Source organism: Raphanus sativus, chromosome 2 (assembly GCF_000801105.2).
Source record: "Raphanus sativus cultivar WK10039 chromosome 2, ASM80110v3, whole genome shotgun sequence".
NCBI classification, from domain to species: Eukaryota; Viridiplantae; Streptophyta; class Magnoliopsida; order Brassicales; family Brassicaceae; genus Raphanus; species Raphanus sativus.
In genome coordinates this window covers 21,068,232-21,091,276 of record NC_079512.1, presented here as the reverse complement: position 1 = coordinate 21,091,276, position 23,045 = coordinate 21,068,232, and the positions used below count along the sequence as shown (strand labels likewise).

The 23,045-nt window shown below is 36.7% G+C and overlaps 6 protein-coding genes across 6 annotated transcripts in view; 3 read left to right on the top strand and 3 right to left on the bottom strand.

Moving 5' to 3' along the window:
- The first annotated feature begins 1,722 nt into the window (after positions 1–1,722).
- Positions 1,723–23,045, top strand: part of LOC108832647 (uncharacterized) — a 44,355-nt gene continuing 23,032 nt past the window's right edge. Inside the window, exon 1 of the mRNA XM_057002567.1 lies at positions 1,723–1,727. The gene's annotated coding sequence lies outside the window, so the exon portion shown is untranslated. The remainder of the gene's footprint in view (positions 1,728–23,045) is intronic.
- On the top strand, positions 6,877–9,208 carry LOC108839913 (protein SOSEKI 5). The gene is made up of 4 exons (XM_018612693.2): positions 6,877–7,347; positions 7,574–7,643; positions 7,732–8,586; positions 8,870–9,208. The coding sequence occupies exons 1-4, from the start codon at positions 7,113–7,115 to the stop codon at positions 8,985–8,987; spliced, it is 1,278 nt and encodes a 425-aa protein (XP_018468195.1). The 5' UTR covers positions 6,877–7,112; the 3' UTR covers positions 8,988–9,208.
- LOC108825518 (methyl-CpG-binding domain-containing protein 7-like) lies at positions 12,125–13,643 on the bottom strand. Its single transcript, XM_018598821.2, has 5 exons — positions 13,385–13,643; positions 13,111–13,245; positions 12,939–13,028; positions 12,709–12,831; positions 12,125–12,611 (listed from the first exon to the last, which is right to left on the bottom strand). The coding sequence occupies exons 1-5, from the start codon at positions 13,520–13,522 to the stop codon at positions 12,417–12,419; spliced, it is 681 nt and encodes a 226-aa protein (XP_018454323.1). The 5' UTR covers positions 13,523–13,643; the 3' UTR covers positions 12,125–12,416.
- Positions 13,836–15,515, top strand: LOC130507876 (uncharacterized). Its single transcript, XM_057002564.1, has 5 exons — positions 13,836–14,077; positions 14,280–14,393; positions 14,639–14,792; positions 14,995–15,162; positions 15,254–15,515. The coding sequence occupies exons 1-5, from the start codon at positions 13,865–13,867 to the stop codon at positions 15,280–15,282; spliced, it is 678 nt and encodes a 225-aa protein (XP_056858544.1). The 5' UTR covers positions 13,836–13,864; the 3' UTR covers positions 15,283–15,515.
- On the bottom strand, positions 18,669–19,332 carry LOC108825533 (uncharacterized). Its single transcript, XM_018598840.2, has one exon. The coding sequence runs from the start codon at positions 19,311–19,313 to the stop codon at positions 18,846–18,848; it is 468 nt and encodes a 155-aa protein (XP_018454342.2). The 5' UTR covers positions 19,314–19,332; the 3' UTR covers positions 18,669–18,845.
- On the bottom strand, positions 19,604–22,743 carry LOC108840424 (subtilisin-like protease SBT5.4). The gene is made up of 8 exons (XM_018613254.2): positions 22,590–22,743; positions 22,394–22,506; positions 22,186–22,283; positions 21,929–22,093; positions 21,665–21,761; positions 21,045–21,582; positions 20,877–20,971; positions 19,604–20,809 (listed from the first exon to the last, which is right to left on the bottom strand). Exons 1-8 carry the CDS (start codon positions 22,662–22,664, stop codon positions 19,696–19,698), a joined length of 2,295 nt encoding a protein of 764 aa, XP_018468756.2. The 5' UTR covers positions 22,665–22,743; the 3' UTR covers positions 19,604–19,695.

The following is a 23,045-nucleotide window of genomic DNA, read 5'->3' as shown; positions in this document are numbered from 1 at the left end:
ACGACGTTCAGTTACTAGGTATGTGTTCAAGGTTTGGGGTAATACAGTTTCGTGGAGATCTAACCTACAATCAGTTGTAGCTTTGTCGACTACTGAGGCAGAGTATATGGCACTCTCCACAGCAACCAAAGAAGCTATTTGGTTAAAAGGGATATGTGAAGAACTAGGCCTAAAACCAGGAAGTGTCAAGATGCATTGTGATTCACAGAGTGCCCTAGCTCTAGCTAAAAAACAGAGTATTTCACGAAAGGACTAAGCATGTTGCAAACAAGTATCACTTCATCCGTGATATTGTTGCTCAGGGTGATATTATCCTACACAAGATTCACACAAGCAAAAACCCAGCTGATTTCCTAACTAAAGTGTTACCTGGTCCGAAGTTCAGACTTTGCTCTGAGCTGGTGAATCTGTTCTGAGAAGGAAGCAGCTCCGGGTAACGATGTGGCTCCGTTGTTGGTTACCTCGCAAAGAAAACAAATTTCAGGGAGTTAGTTAACATTATCATTCTTATGAGTTGTTACTACACTCACTGGAATCAAACCAACTTGAAGTGAAAAGAGAGAAATCGTTACCCGAGTATAGGAAGCGAGGTGGAGTTTCCTTCTCAGGTGGAGTTTCAGTTTCAGGTGGAGTCTCTTCAAGGTTCCTGAAACAGAAAGAAGATCAGAGTCAATAAGAGTTTTCATCATCAGTGTCAGTTCATCTTGAAAGCTTCAGTGTTCATCGAAAGGAAGAGAAGTCAGTGGTCACTTATCTGGGTTCGATGTTATGGGAAGTCTAAAGCTTTGACATCTGACAGTTGATTCTGGAACAGTCCGGCTCAGATCAGATTCATGCAGAGTCTTCAGCAGTTCGTCGGTTCATCTTCTGAGTATCGCCAATAGGTCTGATCAGAGATTGAAGCATCGTTCATCTTGATCTGCAAGGAGAAGAAAAAAAAAAAAAAGGGGTCAGTAAGTGAAAGATCCGAGATTGGTTTACTTCGACAGTCGAAGCAAATCAGAAGAAGAAAAGAGAAGAGAGAGGGATACAGAGAGTACCTTACATCCGTGGAGGTTCTCTGTCATCGTGAGAGCAAAGGATTGCTTCTGGGGTCGTCGATAAGCTTCGGTGACAAGAGGAGGCGATTCATCGCCTCAGAGAGACAAGCGGCTAGGTTTCGAGGAGAGAGAGACAGCACTTCGGTGTTGTGTCTGAAAGGTGGAGATTGTGGACTTTTGGTTCAGTCAAACACCGAGTGGGCTTCAGTGTCGAAACCCATTTCCGTGTAAACCTGCAAGAGAAACAAGGAAGCCCAAGTCTCAGCCCAGAAATAAACAAGTGACGGCTAAACTGAAACGGTGCGTTTCAAGAGTGGTAGAGTTTGTTATAACAAACTCATGAGCTGTCATCATCACTACGGCGAAGATAGAGAGAATCACATCGAGAGAGAAAGATCAAGGAAGAGAGAAGACGACTTAGCTTTGAGATCACGAGGTTGAAGTTCGACGGAGTCACGAAAGCGGTACACGATCAGGTTGGATCATTCCGGCGGTGACTTTCCGGCTTCATAGAGGAAGTGATAAGCTCGCTAAATCTCTCTTGTATTGCTCTGGTTTATTGGCTTACGCCATTATTGTTGAGCTTGTAACCTTGATCAAAACATTCAATAGTGATCAGTTGAGGGATGCCGTTCCCTCCCCGGTGAGTAGATCAGCGAACACCGGGTGAACAAATCTTGTGTTGTTCATTTGTTCTTCGTTGCTCTGTTCTCGAACCTGAAACGAAATCGAAGAAACCAAATCACGTTAACATTCAAGAAGCTAAACCTAACCTAATCGGATCTAAATTCTCAACAACTATCTATATTTAAGATACAGTGGAAAAAAGACTGTTCGTATCAGTTGAGAAAATCGGCCAAACTACTATTTTGCCGCGTCATGTTCTTTGGTCGAGAGTGAAAATACCGTTCTTCTCGGCTTGGGCTTACAATAATTCAGAATGGCCCATTTTAAATCAGCCCAACTCTCCTTTTCTTTTTTGTCACAAACCCAACTCTCCTTCTAAACACGATGATCGTTGCAAACTTGCAATCGTCGTCTCTTCCACTTCACCATCACCGTTAGTTTCTGATTACTGAAAAATGACACAAGAAAAAAATCTTCAATTTATTCTCGTCATTCATCTGCAACCTCAACCCAACCGTTAGGCGTTACGATTCCATCTACGAAACCGTTCTATAATTGCTTACCAACAAAGCGAAATCAATGTCCACTACATCAGCCTTCAAGCATTCTCTCGATGATCGATATCGTTTTTTTGGAGTGGTTGTTTCCAAGATTTTGTGGATTATTCAATGACGTGTTTTGTATGTTTTTGAGTTTAAGGAGTGGGTATGATGCTGACCATGAACAATGAAGTCATGACCATGGGATTATGGGAGCTGGAGTTATGTATACGAGGATGAAGACGAATATGAAACATATGATGAGACTCAGGAATGTGCCCAGGTGTGGGATGCCCTTGAAGAAGAACGAAAAAATGATGGTAGCTCTTCAGGAAGCTGAGAGAAATGGAAATAGCATATATAGATTGTCTGGCCTTACCGCTTCCACTCAAGTTCACTTTGATTAGCGTTCCAGAATTAGTTTGGGGCTTTATGTTAACTGCTATTGGTTACAGGTGTGGAAGATCCGGAGGATGAGGACCAAACCATTTTTTTTATCTTGAGCTGAAAACCTTTTTTTGCTTGACAATGTGAACCTTTGTTTGTTTTGTTTCCTTGACAGTTTGTTCGTAACTAAGCCACTCCACCTAATTATATGACACGAAGAAAATCAAGTATGAGTTCACTAAATCTATGTAAAATAGTGGTGATAAGAATAGCTTGGAGACTAATTCTTGTGCATACACAAACCGAACTATCAAAATTCATACTAAACCAACAATAGTCAAGAAAGCAAGTGGTGGTGGTGGTTGTATTTAAATCCTGACAAACCTTTGTTGGGTCACAAGAGATCACCTTTCATGAGAACCAAGAACGCAGGACTTTAGTGATCCAAGTAGATCATGAGACTCATCGATCTCAATCTTCCAGCTCATATTGATAGTGAATCAGTCACTATTATTGTTTCCTCTCCGTATTCATTTATTTTCTCTAAATTCATGAATGATTTTGGTTTAGAAGCTAAAATCAAAGCTTTCCCCCTTATTTAAAACTATTTCATTATATTTATATTTCCAGTAAAAATAAAATGATTATGTTATTAAATTATTTTTCCTTAGTAAACAAAATCTGAACACAAGAGATCTATATAAAATGTACCTGATCATCAGACCTCCTTTTTATTTTTTCGATCGTTAAAAGAACCAGGACTGGACTATATGCATCGAACTCAGTTGCTATGCAATGCAACACATACTTGGTGCGAAAGCTATGCATCCGTGTCTCTATAACTTTATAAGAGATCCGATTCACTTTTAGCATTTTGTTTTCCGATGTTTTCTGCTTTCCACGCTCACATTAAAATTTCAGTAAATCCTTCTTTCTTTGGACAACAACAATGAATCCTTATTTGAACAAAAAACCTAGGCACATCCACACGGCTGCTTATTCTTATTCTTTTTTTGCAACTAGCTTATTCTTCTTTTATATATGTAACTTTTTGGTAAAATTATATAAATATATATGCAAAGCAAAATATATAACTATATACTTGAAGAATGAAATGTAATGTTGATGGTTCGTTTAGAGATGGAAATACAGTCAGAGGCTATAGTAGGGATGGAAATACAGAGGCTATAGTAGGGTCGGTTTATCGGAATGCAAAAGGACAATATAAAGGAGCAGTCAAAGCAAAAGGAAAAACGGTCACTGTGACTTTAGAATTATGGAACGGTCACTTTAAAATCCAGTGTTATTGAACTTAACATTTTATAAAACATTCTAAAATCCACTGTTATTGAACAAAATTTAAGTTAGTGATTTTAGAGTGCTTTAAGTGTTTCTAGAGTGTTTGAGGAGAGTATTTTTAGTTATAAAAATAAAAATACAAATCCCACTGTTTTAGATGAAATTTCAGAGTGTTTTAACAAAAATCACACCAAACCCTCTAATTCTCCTGCAATCATCTAAAAACTTATTAAAAATCAAATCACTTCAAATTTCATATTCAATACACCCCCTTTAAAGTACTATAAAATCTTCAACTTAAATTTTGTTCAATAACAATGGATTTCAGAGTGTTTTATAAAATGTCAAGTTCAATAACACTGGATTTTAAAATGTATAACAGTAAATTTGTCATTTTAATATAAATCACTTAAAACCCTTAGTTGAATACACCCCCCTAAATGAAATTGAAGTTATAAAAAAAGACCGGCTGATATACTAGCAAAAACAATGTTACCGTCAATTTCTTCTTTCTATTTTCATTCCTATGTCCCAGTTGTAATTACTAATCTTCATGAAAATTATATTGTTTCACGCCAAGATTAAATGAAATTGAAGTTATTAAAAAAAAGACCCCCCCCCCCCCCCCCCCGCTTTTATAACTATGCTATTTAAATATTTAATATTTAACATTATGATTTAAGTTATGGTTGACTGCCTATCAGGTATCCTGATAATTTTTAGATTTTTGACCGGATAATATAAAATAATAACAGTTTTCTATAAAATAAAATAAAAATCTTTAATTTTTAAAAATATAATAAATAATTTAACAATAATAATACTATAAAATATAATATTTATATAAGTTATATATAATTCTTAAATATATGAATATTTTATAGGCATATAATGGATAAATCGGATATTCGTTATGGAAAATATTAATATTCGTGTTTTGTTTCGTTTCTTACGGTTATTGCATATTATTTTATTTTTTTCGTAGAGTTACGGATATTCATTTTTTCAGTTCGAATAGAAACACATGTTTATTAGTTATGTGAGTAGTAATTTATTTGTAAATAAACATCACTACTCCATATGTTTAAGTTCCCACGTGAAGTAAACAAAAATGGAATGGTCGACCGACCGCAGTTTTGTTTTTATTTTATTTTTGTTGGCCATTGTTATGTAATGTACCCCTTTGATATTTCGTCATATTATTTAAAACTATGCCTTAAACTTATTTCACTATACACTGGAATCTAAAAGCAAATTTTTTTTTTGTCGAATATCTAGTTTTGTTCTCAGATGCTACAACAGTGTTTATATTCATTAGTTACGTTATTTATTGACCAAACAAAATACCAATCCAAAGAAAAATAATTGTGGATGTTTGTGTATTATAAACAAGCGGTGTATTGAAAAATCTAAGTCATGGTACGAGAGCCATTCGATGAGAAAGAAAATATTTGGACTTTATAACCGTATCTATGTCCAGTGAGTGATAGTATACAATAACATAATAATAATGCAGCTGATGAAAGAAACAATTGATCAAAAGATATAATTAAAGGACCACATTGATCCATTGTCCGTGAACTCACTGTCATGATAAAAAAAAGTCAAAGTATAACCTTTTTCCTTTGAGCAAGACATGAACATTTAAATGAAAAAGAGAAATCTATATGATTTTCAAATGACAAAACACAAGTCATGGATTCAGTTCCTTGTGGCCTGCACCTAAAATTTGAACTTTATTGTGGTGGCTTGTAGACTTGCAACATGAAGGTGAAACAATTGCTCGTCATGGCTGTGAGGATGATGCTGTATTAACTTATGTATGTGTGTTTGAAAACATTCGAGACTTAAGTTTGGAACCTAATAAGCCTACCTTCCTTAGAATTGTCTGCATAAAGATCCTAGTTGCAAGGATATTGACCTAAGTTTTCATTTTTTTGTTTTGTTCATTTGTTCTGTAAGCAGCAAGCTTATGAGGATATGCCAAGTAGTAGCGGAAAGCAAGTTGTTGAAACGGACAACACATTTAAAATCGTCGGTTTCATATCTGTGGTCAAAGTTAGGTGTGAAGAAGACTTTAATTGGTCTCCTTTAGTCAACTTCATTAACATTTTTTAAAATCTTATAACTACACTGACACGCTTTTAACAGCGATGCTTGACTCGATATACCCCCACAAACCTTACTAAATTAGTTCACTTAATGTAGTTATGCGTCCGGTAATTTGGTTTATTCACATAGACCACTTTTAATTCTAAAAGCAGTACATAAGTTTTGTCTTTTGTAGTTATATTTAAGTGTTATCAAACATGTACATAAACTTTATTATATCTCGTTGACAAAAAAGAAGAAGCTATGTTATATCTCGTAATTACGTAAATTTATTGGTCAATTGTACATAATTTGTTGGCATATTATATTAGTAATAGTTAAATAGAATAAAATGACATAAAAGGATCATTCTTAAGTCGATGATCTTCCAATCTAATAACATTATGAACTTATACAAAAACGTACACCAGACTTACGAATTTGTAAGTTTTTTTGTTAGTTAATGTTCTTTACAAAAAAAAACACAAATAAGAAGAAAGGTCCCCTAAACTGAAACTTAGTGTTCTTCTAATTTGAAATAGCTGAAATTTTGAAAATTCTTCTAAAATCTGATGTTTCTTTTGGGGGTAGCCTTCAAAACCTACTGTTATTCTAATAGAGATTGAATAATTACCCTAGTTCAACAGACAAATATTAGTCTAACAAAGAAATGATTAAATACTTATTCAAAAATCTCTACCAAACCCTAATACCAATTTTCAAATTTGAAAAAGAAAAAACTCCCGTAAAATCTCCCAGAATAATAGAATTTAATTAGTCATGGCAGGAATTTAAATGAAATTGACTTTAGAAAATGCTTTTCTACTGGCGTAAGTAAGAGCTGATATCAGAAAAGCCAGAAGAGAGAGAGACTGAGAGAGCAAAGTTTCATTTGTTGTGTAGTCTTTGTCTCTCGCATCCCATTTTTCAAAAAACTCCTCTCTCTCTCTCTCTCTCTCTCCTCTGTTCTCTCTTCTTTCATTTTACTTTCTATAAATCCAAACTCATAAACAAAAGATTTTATGTCTTCCCATCAACATCACTTCCCTCATAACTCTCCCCAATAACTCTCACTTCGTGTTCTTCCCTCTATTTTCTTTCCTTCACTTCCAACAAACGAACAAAAACGATGAGTTCAAGAGCGTTCAGAGCAACACCAGATAACAACTACTTGGTCCCAAGGAGATCTAGAGACCAGCAAGACACCAGTCCTGACCGGAACCGAATCTGGACCGAGCCTCGTCACAAACCGATTGTAAACCGGAAAGTTCCCGTCGTCTATTATCTCTGCCGCAATGGTCAGCTCGACCATCCTCATTTCATGGAAGTCACTCTCTCCTCCACCGATGGTCTCTACCTCAAAGGTAATAATTTCAACATTTTTTTGTGAACTCTTTTGAAAAATTAAAAAAAAAGTTGCTTTTTTGAGTTCAAAAGGTTTTGAAACTCACTGTTCTCTTTGGCTGTTTACACTTTACTATTATTGGAACTTAACAACAGTGATAAAGGCGGCAACTTTTCGAATTGTATCTTCAAAAACTTCTCAGGAAAATTCAAATTATTTTTAATGTTTATTCCAATTTTTATCAGATGTGATCAACCGCTTGAATGATCTCAGAGGGAAAGGCATGGCATCTCTCTATTCCTGGTCTTCAAAAAGGTAACAGATTCTCCTCCACCGTCGAATCTATTAAATCCTCTGTTCCGACTTCCGATCTTCTAAACACTTCTTTTTATTTTTTTTTCAGGAGCTACAAAAATGGATTTGTTTGGCACGACTTGTCAGAGGACGACTTCATCTTCCCGGTTCAAGGTCAAGAATACGTACTCAAAGGCTCCGAGGTTCTTGATTCTTGCCATCTCTCAAACCCCAGGAGCCTCCTCGGAACGACGTCGTTTAGGGACCCGAGATCTCTAAACCCCGATAAAACCCCCGGCGATGATGTCCCGCCGGCGGTGGTACATCGCCGGCGTAACCAGTCGTGGAGCTCTGTCGATCTCAGCGAGTACAAGGTGTACAAAGCAGCAACCGAGTCCACCGCCGAGTCGACTCGGAGACTCGGCGCGGACGCTTCTACGCAGACGGAGGATCGAAGGCGGCGGAGAAAGACTCCGGCGAAAGAGGAGGTGGAAAGTCCGGCGAGCTACGAGGAGAATCGGAGCACTGAGCTGAGCAGAGATGAGATCTCTCCTCCGCCGTCGGATTCGAGCCCCGAGACGTTAGAGAATCTGATCAAAGCGGATGGACGGCTGATATTGCGTCAGAACGAGAGCGCTGGCGATCATCGGACGGTGGAGAGTTTATCGAGCGGGAGGATGAGGGCTTCGGCTGTGTTGATGCAGCTAATCTCGTGCGGTACGATGTCGTTTAAGGAATGTGGGCCTGTTTTGTTGAAAGATCATGGGTTGTCGTTGACGGGGCGTAGCGGGTGCACGGTAACGCGAGGAGCAGGGGATAACGGTCTGGAGAGGGCAGAGAAGGAATTAGAGAGTTTTGGAAGGGTAAAACTGGAAGATAAGGAGTATTTTAGCGGCAGTTTGATTGAGACCAAGAAGGAGCTTGTTCCTGCTTTGCAAAGATCTTCTTCTTACAATGCTGACAGGTAAAAACCAAATTTATGGGTTTGAAAACGTCCAGCAGTTTGCTAGCATTTATATGAAACTGCATGTAGTTTGCTTCGTTTTTGTTATATTTACTTCCCGTACATGCCAATTATTTGGTTTATAGCGTGGGTTGATTGAAGAGCTGAAAATGGTAAAAAGTATAGAAGTACGTTTTGGTGTGTCTTTCAAACGTGTCTTCATAGTAGACTTCTTTTCAAGATAATTATGAATTTTTTTTGGAAAGTTATAATGATAGTTCAATATTTGATAATAATGTATTAGGAGTTCAAAAATGGGACCAACGACTGAGAAGGAAGATGAAGAAGAGGCGGTTCGAGCTAAATGTATTCCGAGGAAACCAAAGTCGGTGGCTCTAAGGAACAATGGTGTGCATCAGTAACAACAAATCTGCAATGAAACGGCACGGAGTCTAACAAGCTTATTGTGGGTTTAAGAACAAAGAAAAGAAGAATAGGGAATGATTAGTAGTTGTAAGCATTATGACATGTGGGTAACTACTAAAAGCCCCAGTGGTTGCCAAAAAGTTAAAGAGTAAACATGATGGGTACATATAAAAATCTTGTAGTTTGAGCCTAGGTGTACTTTGAGGTTAATTTTTCAGACTCGTTTTATTTGACTTCTTAGTTATTGGGAATCTCGCTTATAACTTTCAGTTAGATTCAATTGACAACTCTGTGTGAAAATAATATTTTTTACAGTTTAGCATATACTTATATATTTACAAATGGACTAGTTTGGCGTGATTTGTTAGGGGAGTCAAATATTTGTTACTTGAAATTACATTGAAATCATAAAATTGTATATGGAATAAGTGCCATTGGAATGTGATAAAGTGATACTTGTCTTGAGATTATAAAACAGCGGAGCAATGTCGGGGTGGTGCCTTGAGGTTACAAATTTATAATTCATAAAAATATCTATTGACCTTTAATTCTAGCTTATTTGTACTTTTTGGCGTCAACACGATTTTAAATTGTAGCATGTATAAATATTTTTAAAATCATATATAAGTATTTGAAATCATAGCATGTTTAAAAATCATACCAAGAGAAATTTCAATAACCAACAATGTTGTCTTTTGACTATGGAAACTTAAGTTTCCATTTACCTTTTTTTTTGTCACAAGTTTCCATTTACCTATATATCTAGAAGTGTTCAGTAGCACTGCTTTTCAAAGTCTTCTTTCATATACATACATCATAGTAACATAAAACCCACAATAGCATTTATTAGAGTGGACATCCATCTCTCTTTCCATTACCATTCTTGGACTTAATTATTGTTTTGTAAATTTTTAAATTTAATACATCTTATAATCTATGTTTATAACAAAACTAATTAATTAATTGTACTTCTCTAATATTTCGACAGGATTATAAAATATAACTGGTCCACTATTAAACTGTACTGATTTAAATTAGATTGTATCATTTAAATCATGTATGCATGTTAGTTCATAGTGTAGATAACAATTTTTCTTATGCACAATCTAATTTGCGTAGACAAATTGTGATCAACAAGATTCATGTATGAATTGTGAGTATAAACTTCCATTTAGATGTGTATCACTAAATTTTCATATTCTTCTTCATAAATTTTTAAAAATATAAAAGCACACCTATTTAATGTAGGTAGATTAATTGTGTAAACAGTTTCATATGTGAATTGTGAGTACTATAAACTTTCATTTAGATGTGAATCATTACATTTTTATATTCTAACACCCTACATATTTGCTCACCATTATATCATACATGTCTATAACTTCATAATTTTTTTTTGACAAAATAACTTCATAAATTTTTGAATCAAGATTTAAAAGAGAGATACTTAAAAACCTGCATTACTTTTACATTAAATAAAAATTTATTTAGATAATATTTGGAAACTAATTAAAACTTACCCAGTTAACATATTTTGAAACTTGGTTATTCTATAAAACATGTAAAGAAGGTAAATATGGATATATTATATTTTAAAATATTAAAAACATCTATACTAAACAATATTTTTGCCTCACTTAAATTTCAAATCTAAAACAGAATACAAAAATGTTAAGAATAAATTCAAATTTATTTTCGGTGAGAAATTGTGATTTGTTATCTTAGTTAGATATGGTTAATATTACAATAGATTTACACCCATTAGTTAGGAGTTTAATCCAATAGCAAGAATCGATATTCTCTTCAATTTGTGAAGAGAATTTATAGCAAATTGTTTGAAAAAAATACTTTAGAAAATAATAAATAAAATATTTTTAACTGGCCTTTGTGGTGTGGTGGTAAATGATTCACAACTTTGAGTTCCGACACCTAAGTTCCAGTCCTGATTACATGGGATTAACATAGGGTGATCACCAGCCCTCCTAAATGCTTTCGGCGGACAAAATTCAGATTTCCGGTGAACAGTCTTTAGATATTAGTTGGAAGTTCCTCGGAATATCCAGATACCAAGGTCCTCAACTTTTTTTAACTGTTAGTTAGGTTTGTTTGCTCCAAATTTTTGGACTTTTATCTATAAAACATAAATAGATGAATATAATATGGGTCAATGGTTTTTAAAATAATCTAGTCCATCCTACACAATCACTCATCAACTAAGCTATAGTTGTAAGAAATAGACACAAACATATAAATATATACTTTAAAAATTATTTGTGATATATATATATATATATATATGTATCACAAATTAAAATTATTTTATTTTAGTAGTATAGATATCACTAAATTATCTATTTTTTATATTAGTTTAAATTATAATAAGAGGAATAAATACTCGTCCGACCAGTCGGTTCCGTATCTATTTATAGTTAAAAGATGAACCATGCTACCAAATAGTGAAACAGGAACAACTATAATGATGACTAAATAACATTAAGGATATAAACATATAACTTGTTTGGGTGGCCTTCTTTGGTTTTTAATGTCAAGATTTATTTAATTTTTCCAGTTCCATGTAGGAATGAGATGAAATATAGAGTTATATATTATTCCATTTGTTTCATAATAAGTATTAATTTAACATTTTTTATTGTTACATAAAATATCATTTTACTATTCCAATGCAAACATACTTAATTTCAACTGAAAATTAATTGGAAACTGTATTGATTTTATAAATTATTTTATTTATCTTAAATATTATAGATAAGAAAAATATAATTAATAACAATTTACATATATTTTCGTATTTCCCCCGAATCTCACTGCATAAACCGGTTACAAGATGTAATAATTATAGCTCACATGGAATAAGATAAACTTGTCATTGAAGAATCGAACAAACCCTCTCAATTCAAGATACAAACTTGAGAGGTACTAGGTTTACCTGTTGGTAACAACGATCTGCACAAAGAAAGTCCTGAAAGTTTCAATGCTACAGTTTGTTTAACCGATCAAGGGTCCAGGTATGAGTTTAACCGTACCAAAATGTTTCATTTAGAAGTAGATTCAAGAAATGTCAGTATGGTTCTTCACATTTTATATTTGGTGATTATAGTAAAAGTTGATAAACAGATACAAGAATTAGCGAAAAATAACATATCTCTGTTTTAAATACACATTTCAAGATTTGGAGATTTGTAAGCATTTCAAGATTAAAAACATAGACCTAACCGATATTACCCGAAATCCGGTTCCCAGCAACTATGCACTTAGAAAATCTGGTAAAACCAATGATTCAGGTCGGTCAGTTATAAACTAGACCGAAACATGAACAGCTTGGAGAGACTACAGACCGGGAAATCTTGTTATAGTATATACCAAAACCGGCCACAAAAACGCCAAAACTAGGATTCAGATTTTGGTTAACAGCGGTCTTGGATCAAAGAGACAAAAGTCTCGGACCAAGTCTGTTTGACAGAGCTAGAGACGTCCGAGCCCATAACATTGGCACTAAACATGTCTCCCTCCGGACCGGTAAGTACCCATTTAACTTTCTCTGGTGGGTTTGGGTCAATAACCACGTTCTCATATCCAGTACCATTGCAAATCGCCAAAAGCTAAAACAGGTGTTGAAGAAGAAAACCAACATCAGACCGGTACATGCTGTTAAAATCTTCGGCACCTCTAAATGATGACAAGCTTAGAGAAACTCACCGGAACCCGCTCAGAGTGGACCTTAGAAACCGAAGAAACTGTACCGTTACCTACAGAGTTCAAGTACCTCTCAGCGGAAACAAGGGAACGGAACCGCTTTCCCGTTTCTTGCTCAGTATAGTACTGCAAGGAACCAAATACAAGACGGTCCGATTAGCACATTATGCTCAGTGATTCTCAAACTAATCAACAAGACAACAAGATAGGATTCTTCTCTCATAAGCAGCAACCTTATCAATTTGAGAACAGTCTCTCCTCTGTCTCGCCTCAACGGTCCATCCTTGAGGCAAAACGAAATCCTTGGACCTTTTGCGATTGTCCTGCCAAAATCCAAAAAACACCGTGGATTTGAGACAAAGAAGCATAATGCTTGTGCAAATATCAAATCTAATATCAGCGGACCTGTTCGGTTCTGCGTTTTTCATAAAACTTTGTACTTCGAGACAAGCGTCTCTCATCTACTTCTCCAACCAAGTGCCTTTTAATAGATACTAGAGATGTAATCTCTTTACCAGTCCCTGACTCGTTAAAGCGCTTCTACCCACACCAAAAAAAAAATAGGAAAGATGAGATTTTTTTTATTGTCAGAAGATAACTTTCAAAGATCCGTCTTTCATTCAAGTATATACCCAATAATTCTACGATCGAAAGATCTAAGGACAGCCTTTCCACTTACCGTGTCGACATTTCCTTTCCTGCGACTGCGAGACGAAGGTCTCGAAGTGGGGTCCACGATATAGAGTTGGGGTTCGCGACGGTGTCGCGACGGAAACTTGACAAGAGGGACAAGGTCGTCTGAAGGTCTCGTCTGCATATCTCTTTTCGTTGCCGGGTGTAATTCGATAACCCGAGTGAGAGGTTTAGTGGGTCTCAAGCCAATTACACCTCGCACTTTATGTATGGTACGTCGTACCTCTTTACTCACTAGGACCCGCATAAAATACCAATCCATTAGTGTCGCTCATTCGCACTAACACATGTCAAAATCTATATATATAAAGAAAAGCTCACTCTCTTCTCATCAAGACACGTCATCAATTCGCTTAAGCTCGACTCGACACGTGTCCCGGATAGCCTTTGCGCTGCGTTTCATTTAGTGTTGGTGAATTGGGCTTTTCTTTTGCTTCGTGTTTGGGCTTACATTTTAGTGCTAGGGATGGCCCGATGGAGAGTTATCCCTGTAGACCTAATTTGCGTCTTGGTGGAAGCTGTCGTGTTCTTTCATCAATCGGCGGTGAGATGTCGTATGAGCTTCTCCGAAACGGTCTTATGTATGCTTCATGGCAGCTCTTTAATGGTTCTCATCTCCACCACGTCGTCTTTAATGTCTAGCTTCAACCCAAAGTCGGAGATTTCTGGATATAAATATGTGTGAGTTCTCTCTTTGTTTCCCTCATCATATCTTCAGTTCCTATTACTCTTACTCAAAGATTCACTCATGGCTAATTCCCTCATCATATCTTCAGTTCCTATTTCTCTCTTTGTTTCCCTCATCATATCTTCAGTTCCTATTACTCTTACTCAAAGATTCACTCATGGCTAATTCTCGCGTGTTTTTTTCTGATCTGAAGTCCGGCCGGTGCTCATCCACCGTCGAAAGTAGGCTTCTGAGGTTCTGGGAGGCTGAAAACGTGAAACGCGGCGGTGAGCTCATGTGGATCGACATGCTGATGGTTGACGTCAATGTAATTACCTCTTTTTTTCTTTTTCTGCTCATAATTCAAATTATTCCGGCAATGATATTACTGAATGTTCATCGACGTATATTGAATCTGCTGTCGTCGATTTATATTAATCATCATTAAATTCAATTGATGCTAAGAACATTACTGTATGTCTTTAAATGTTACTGGTCACTGTTGCTTTACATTACCTTTTGGTAAGAAAAATCTCTGAGTCTTCTTAGCTAGGTTGTGTTCTTGGCCTGCAGGGGGATCAGCAATCGATGTCAAGGAAACACTGGATGATGACATATATGTGCTTATCTCCAGCTTTAGTTACCAATGCTTATACCTTCGTCTATGTACAAAACGCAGCCGCTTTAGACAAGAAACCAGAAGTTTACTGTAACTGCCAGAGCATTGGTACTGTTCTTTTTGAGTTACATTTTCTTAGCTTACTAAACTCTTATATATGTATAGATATTACTCTGCGTAAGTTGACATCTTTCTGTGTTAAAAGACGCAACGGTTCTCTGTTTTCGTTTGATATGCTTCAGAAAGTCTCAAGAGCTTAATTGATGCCCTTATGTGTTCATATGATTAGATTATATGTGTGGGGCTATAGGAAAATGGAAAGCTCTCAACCGAAAAGGATCCAAAGATGTGTATGAGTTTACTGAATGTCCTAACTGTTACCCTCTGGCAAACAACAAAGGACTCCTTAGAAGGCCTGGTGCTCATGAGCTCCTCGATACGATGTACAATGGTCGTCTTCTTCTCAATTCACGAGCAGGTATAGTACATGTCCTCATGTCCTCATTTCATCTCCACATAAAGATTATTGGTCTGTTTTGACTGGGAAAATGTGTTAATTTTACTCGCAGCAGAGGCAATAGAAGAGGAAGAAAAGTAATACATTGGGGATGGCATGGGAAGCTATAGGAGAATGGGATGCGAGAACATGTTTTTGTAATATGCTGCTAGCTAGCTTTGTATTGTTAATTCTTTATAAACCAAAGAATTTTCTTTTTCCTTAGACAGTCTTGACGACTCAATTTCACGTTTCCTACATTAATTATTTGTCTCTAGACAAATGAGGGATACTTATAAATTCCTGTTGATTATTTCAAGTAAATTAAAGACAGCTTTTTCTTCGAAAATTCTACTAAGTAATTAATTTATTCTTTTTCCTAATATTACTAATATTGCTAACTTTGGTTTCATATATAATATTATACATTTAACATTCTGAATAACGAAAATAAAAAAGATTTTTAATAATAAAATTAGTGTAAAGATTATATATTATAAGTTATATTTATTTCAAACCTTCTAATTAATTATATTGATGACATGGTTAAGTTTGTTTTCATGTATAATATTACAAGATTCTAACAAACAAGTGTATGTATAAACAACAACAATAATTTCATATTATTTATTTTTCTGTCTTAAAATATTTCGACTTATAATGAAAAGGTTATTTCCTTTTCATCATCTTTTTGTCAACATATTTCATTAACTAACCCAATGGGCTGTTTTACATGGTTTGAGGCAATTACATTTAGGATCCAATAACCGTAAAACTCTAGAGAAGCATTACAAAATAAAATAAGCCCAATTAAAAGCCCAATCGAAGATCAGTTTTTGATATCTTCCTTTCCGCGTGCTGCTTCTTGAAGAATCCGAAGACACGTGATGATGGAATGTGTCTGATTTGCAAAACGAGATTCTTCACCGCCTCTGTTCTTCGCCGCCGGGACTCTTCTGTACCGATCCTCCTTTTTTGCTTCTCGACGCTGAAACTCCATGGATACCTCCCTGTAAACGCCTAGACCATCTTGAGATCTCTTCCGTCTTTCGCTGATGTCAGAATCTGAATCTCTTTCTCCTTCGGTTGTTAAGCTCTAGGACTTCTCAATCAATCAAAAGAAAATCCTTTGTTGGACCATTCATAAAGAACGCCAATCTCTACTGAATCTCTTCTGCATCAACTGAGATTTATCCTTTCTTATCATCATCTCTTCCACAAGAAAGCTCCACCTAAAGCCGTTTACCGGCAAGAACTACTGTCTGGTGAAGACTGATTTCCCATAAAGAAAAGATTTTGATCATAACCTTTGAAGAAGATAAATCAAACCCTAACAAACAGGTTGAAATTTTAAGTTCACGGAAGAGAGGACCGGATAAACCCGGAAACAAAATCCTCAAAGGAAAAGAAAATCCGATTCTAGATCGGAAATTTATTATCCGCACCGGAAGAAGAGAATCCGCTAAACGGAAAGTGAACCCAAATTTAGACTTATAACACAATTGGATTCATCAAGCAAAAAACAAAAAACAAAAGAGAAAAGGTGACGGGCGGTGATGAAACCACCGGCCACCGAACACAGTTTCACTTTTCAGAAAGCTTCTAGAGAGAAGATAGAAAAAATTAGAGAGAGAAACTTTTTAAGATAACACATATTTCCTTTTCATCATCTAAATAATTAGTTCTCAAAAAGTATAAAAATAAAAATTCAGTTCATGAAACAAAAATATATCTAAGAGAGAAAATAAGCTCACTCGACGGTAATTTTTTTTAGAAATTGTTAGTCATTATTTTTTCTTTTACGACTATAACATAGAAATAAGAAAGAGAGTAAACCTATCGATTCAAAAACCAAATCAAAAATACAAATCGACATAGAATATAATTATATAATTGTAGGAGAACTTCTAATACCACATATAAGTTAGTTATTGGTATAGTTAAACTAAAATAAATATTGAGCGAAATTAAATAATTATATACTTTTAAAAATTATTATAGTTAAAATAATATATACCTGTTAGAATAAATAGTAAGATTATTGTAAAAGATTATGAAAGTTAATACTGCTTTTAGTACTGACAAAAAAATAATACTATTTTTAGTTAAAATAAATTTTAAATTTTAAATAATTATTATTATTAATTTATTCGTCCGCCCGCCCGTAGGGCGGGTTTACCCTAGTTACTAATATAAAATTTGCATAAACATGGTTTGTGAGAAATGAAATAATATTATTTCGTTTAGTCACATTAACACTTGTCAAAATACTAAGTTTGCACAAACATTATAGGAAATTGAATATTATTACTTTCCTGCTATCATAGCTTTTATGCGATGAAGCATGTTACTTATCATTACTTTGGTGATTATATCATTACTTTGGTGATTATATCCATAACTCCTTACAACAGACGGTGTAGTGTGAACAGTAATTAAGCGCTACTATACATATCCGGTACATACCGACTATGAACATGAAAAAATCTGGCAAAACCGGTTTATTCAGATCAGTTATATAAAACTAGACCGACATATAAACAACTTGGTAGAGACTACCCGACGGGAATAGCTTGTTTAAACAGTAAACCAAAACTAGTTAAACCGACCACAGCAAGAAATCAGATTTTGGTTTAAACCGGTCTTGGATCAGCGAGACAAAAGCTTCAGACCATGTAGAGAGACGTCTGAACCTATTAACAGTCAATAACCACGCTCTGAACTCCGATACCGTTCTGGAAACGTGTTAAATCAATATATTAAACATCTTCAAGCCGGTACAACCTGGTGTAGAACCGGTTCATAGTACCTCTGAATGATATAAAGCTTTAGAAACTTACCGAAAGCTGCCGGAATGAACTGTACCGTTCAAGCATCTCTCAACAGCAGCCAAAGAACGAAATTTCTTCCCGTTCCTGCCTCAATGTAAAATTGCAAACAAAGAGCACTAACGGATTTGAGAAATACAGGACCGGACCATAAAACACGAACCAAAGATAACCAACATGTATGTACCTTGTCTATTTGAACGGAGTTTCTCCCCTCAATGATCCATCCATCAGGTAAAGCGACATCTTTGGAATGGCCACTCTGATACTGTACTTTGCTGAGATGATGATCCTGCAGAAGCAAAAAGAAAAAAAAACACTGATTAAAGATTTTTTATACGCTTTCTGCAATTTCAAACCTAGATCAACAGACCTGGCTGGTTCTGGATCCTTCATAAACCCTTCTGTCACCTATTTCTCCAGCCAAAGTGTCTTTAAAATGGTTATGGAGATGGAAACTCTCTACCAGTCCATGGCTCGATAAAGTAGTTTAATAGCTCTCTAAGATCCGTCTTCCAAGCAACAAACAAGAGCAATGTAACACAAAAGATCACTACTTTGATCCCAATAAATCAATTATACACTTCCATTGCACATAAGATATGATTAATGCTAATCATGCCTACTTGCCGCTGGACAGGCAAAATTGCACTTGCAAAACATTTTAATTTTTTTAAATTTATCATAACCCTAAGACCATAATTAAGTTAACAATACACGACTTTATGCCGTTAGAAATAAAAATAAACACATAGAAGAACATCAATGGCGTGGTGACTAGACTCTTGACAGATCAATACTCAGACTAATCTCAAAACCTAAACCAGAATAAACAACTCAAGATTCGTCGCTGCTGCTGCTTTCACGATCTTCTTTACCATCTCCAGAAAACCCATCTCCCAATTCACAAATCTTTTCCCAAACATCAACTTCCACCGGAACAACAGACAACCTCGGCTGTCTGAACAAAACGAAATCCTTAATCCCTTTGTCTCCTTTCATCTCCTTCAAATCAACAAACCTCCTCATCTCTCCGACAGCTTTCACGTCGACCGCTCCTTCTCCTTCGTCATCATCTTCGTACCATTCGCGAGCCACCTCCACCACACCCACGACGCACCTTGATTTCGCACCGGAGTGGTAGAAGAAACAGAGGTCGCCTAAAGTCATGGATCTGAGATTCTTCTGGGCTTGTTTGTTCTTCACCCCGTCCCATTTGCTCACGCCGCCGTTGGCTTCTTGGTCTGACCATGACCACTCGCTTGGCTCTGTTTTCAGTAGCCAGTATCGCTTCCCTTTCCCCATCTCAAAGTTACTTTTTGTTTTTTTTCGCTTTCTTCTAAATTGGCAAAACATTAGGTTGCATATAACTATTTGAAATTACATTATTACCCCTCTAATGAATTTCTTATTTTTAATTTTTTCTAAAAAAATACTTCCTCCAGTAACATTTTACAGTTTATTGGAAACTGTTTAAACAATACGATTTTACAAAAAAAAATTATAATTAGTTGAAATATTTTTTAAACTATGTACATTCAATCAAAATATCATATATTAAGAAATAGAGAGAGTATTAATTTGCCAAATTTAATTTAACATTCAAATAATATCCGAACTTATAGAATGATTGATATTAAAAAAAATAAACGCCAAAAGATAAAGAGTAGAGTGATGAATAAAGTGACTAGCTTGAAAGCTCCACGACAATGGGACTCCTAACATGGTGTTTGGTATCAGTCCACGTCAGCTCTCCAAATAAGTACCCTAAAGCCTTCGCTGACTTAACCTGGAGAGTCATCTGAAACATCTTCTCCTCACCGACTTTACTGAACGTGAGCAGTTTCGGCTCTACAGAGACTTCAACTCCAAGAGGCGCTCGGAAATAGGCTCTGTACGTGGAAGGAGGTCCAACGTTCGTGAGCTTACGAGTGATCGTGACAGAGTCGGTGAGTTTAGGGACAGTGATCGAAGGGTAGTTGAAGTCCAAAAGATTAGCTCCGGTGCGGCACGTGTATAGTGGATCATCGGCAAAGAGTTGAACGACCTTGTTGGCGTAACCGATGGCGCATAGGAAGTCTAAGTAGTCTCCAGTGTTGAGATCGTAGACGAGGCCCGGGTGGGAGGCTTTATTGGGCTGGACATGGCCCGAGCCGTAGCCGAAAGGAGTGGCTTTGTGGAAAGTCGCGTCGACCATGGGCTTTCGAGTGTTATCTCTTGTTCTCGAAGTAGTCATGATGGCGGAGCGGATCGCGGCGGGGCTCCACTGAGGGCGGAGCGTCTTCAAGAGACCGACGATGCCGGAGATGTGAGGACAAGACATGGATGTTCCCGATTCGATGTTGAAAGGAGTTCTACGGTTGTCAGATTCTATGTCCGTAGGGCTTGTGGCTTCCGTGAAGGCGGCTAGGATGTTGACACCTGGCGCGGTGATGTCGGGCTTGAGGATTCCTGGTGTGATGGTGTTGGGGCCTCTTGAAGAGAACGAGGCCATGAATGGAGCTGGCTTTGTGTGGAGCTGAGTGTTGGGTGCAGTTATGTAGCCTTTGGGGTCTTTTGTGGAGTTTAGGTATGAGAACACGGCTTCACCATCTTCGTAGTTAATCTGAGAAGCGGGAAGAACATGAGCGTCTGCGATGATCTCGTTTCCGCTCGCCTTGTCGTTGCATAGTATCATTCCTACAGCACCAGCAGTGGCTGCTTGCTGTCCCTTGTCCACACGTGCGTTGTCTCCTCTTAGACACACAACGATCTTCCCTTTCACTTTCTCCGGATCTAGGCTATCTTTCTTGCATAGCAATCTAATATATATTTAAAAACTAGTTAATTACACACTTTCCAAAAAAAACGGACATAGCTTATACTTACGCTTGTAACGCTGACGCATTGGCTGCTTTACAGTCCGCGGCACTGATCAGATCGTACATCTTTTTTTCAGGCAAAGGCTTAGAGAGGCTTGTTCCCTGCGTTCAAACCAAGACTTGTAGCACAAGTAATAAAGAAAAATTGGAATATTAGGTTAATTAAGATCAAAACCTCGAAGCGTGAGCCGTTGCTGAGCTCTACAAATGATTGAAACTCCCGATCCATGGAGCTAGCTCCGACGGTGATAATCCACGGTGCAACGTTTGAGACAGTTCCAGGTTTAGGACCCGAGTTCCCAGCGGAACACACAACCGTCACACCGTTCTTGACTGCTACGAAGGAACCAATGGACATGCCATCCTCCATATAATTTCCAGCATCTCCGCCCACTGAAGCCGATATAACATCCACACCGTCACCGATCGCTGCATCAATCGCTGCCAAGATATCAGCATCAAAGCACTCGGCACCTTTAAAAGGCGGCCAACACACTTTGTAAGAGGCGACTCTAGCCCTAGGAGAACCGCCACTAGCTGTCCCGTTGCCAAGTCCAAAGACGTTGGCTCCGGGTACAAAGTTTCCTCCCGCTGTGGAGAGAGTATGGGTGCCGTGACCGTCAAGGTCACGAGGGGTTTCAAAGGTAGAGTTAGAGGGAAATTTTGCGTACGCTAAGTAACCTTTGTTGAAGTATTTTGCTCCAATGAGCTTCCTAGTTACATGTAATGAACCAAACAATAAGTAATCATATAAATTTAAATTAAGTTTGTAATAGTAAGAGAGGTGATGAGAACCTGTTGCAAGGAACATCACCGTGACAACTGCCTTTCCACCTAGCCGGAACATCTCCATACCCTTCATCGCTGAAGCTTTTTGACTCAGGCCACACACCTTCATCAATATACATATTTTAAAATCTTCCAAAAGATATAAAGAAAAACATAGAAAAAAATGTCCCCTTCATCAATATTTTGATACGGTCTTTGATGATTATAATATATTCATAATTATTATGAAGCATGATGGTAATAGATAGACTCCTTTCTTTGTGAGTTTACCAGTGTCAAGATTGGCTATGATTGTGCCTTCTCCGAATCCTGCTTTCTTCCAAAGAGAAGACTTGTGAACGACGCCATGTTTCTCAAGAAGCATGAAATCCCATGAATGAGTGGTATGCAGTTTCCTTCCTTTGTTTAAGAATATAGATACTACATTTGGATGCTCTGCATTTAAAAATTAACTTATTAATAGTTTTATTAGGTGAAACTTAAGGGGATGAGAAAAGCATGCAGAATTTGAGGATCGATGATCTAACTGGCGATTTCTGCAGCTGCACTGTCTTCAAGAACAGCGGCGAAGCCATTGACATGTCTCTTGTATGAATAAAAGATGGCGTCTTCTGCACTTTGATGGCTGCAATATTGAGAGGCAGTTTGTTTTATGCAGTGTTTTTGAGAAATAAATAATCAAAAACCTTTGTTTTTTTACTTTCTCAATCAATAGATAAATTTGAGGGATGATACCTTCCCAAGAAAGAAGCGAGAAAAGTGCGATGTGAATGAGCAACACGGTCGAGATGAGCGTGAGAGATGTGATGAGGAGGATGTGCGTGAGATCCCAAGTATACTATATAAGACTGTACACAATTAAACCATTAAACATGTGCATATCGTAAGCCCAAAAAAATATATATATGGAAGACTGAGAGAAAGAGAGAACCTTTTTAAGAGCAAAGGCAGGAGAGCAAAGGAGAGTGGCGACGAGAATAAGAAGAGATAAACTTTGGAAGAACATTTTGTATTATGGCTAAATGTTAATCACATTCTTCTCATCACACACTCATATACCAAAACGTTTCCATGATTCTCTCTTTTCTCTCAGTCTATATTTGGTAAATGAATATAGAATCACGCACGATCTTAACTTACTATCAAAGATCGGTTGAGTGATTTTAGCAAATAAAGCCTGCTCTCCCCTTTTCAACTCTAAGCATGTAACTAAAAAAGAGACTAATAGGATCTTCATTTTTTATCTCCCCATTTCTTGGAGTTACGTTAGCCAAAGATTTATTTTTACCATTATTTGTAACTTAAATAGTTGTTGGGAATTTGCACCCAATAACTAAAGAAAAAAAAAATTCACTATCTAACTAAAATTTCACCCTCTCTCCTCTTT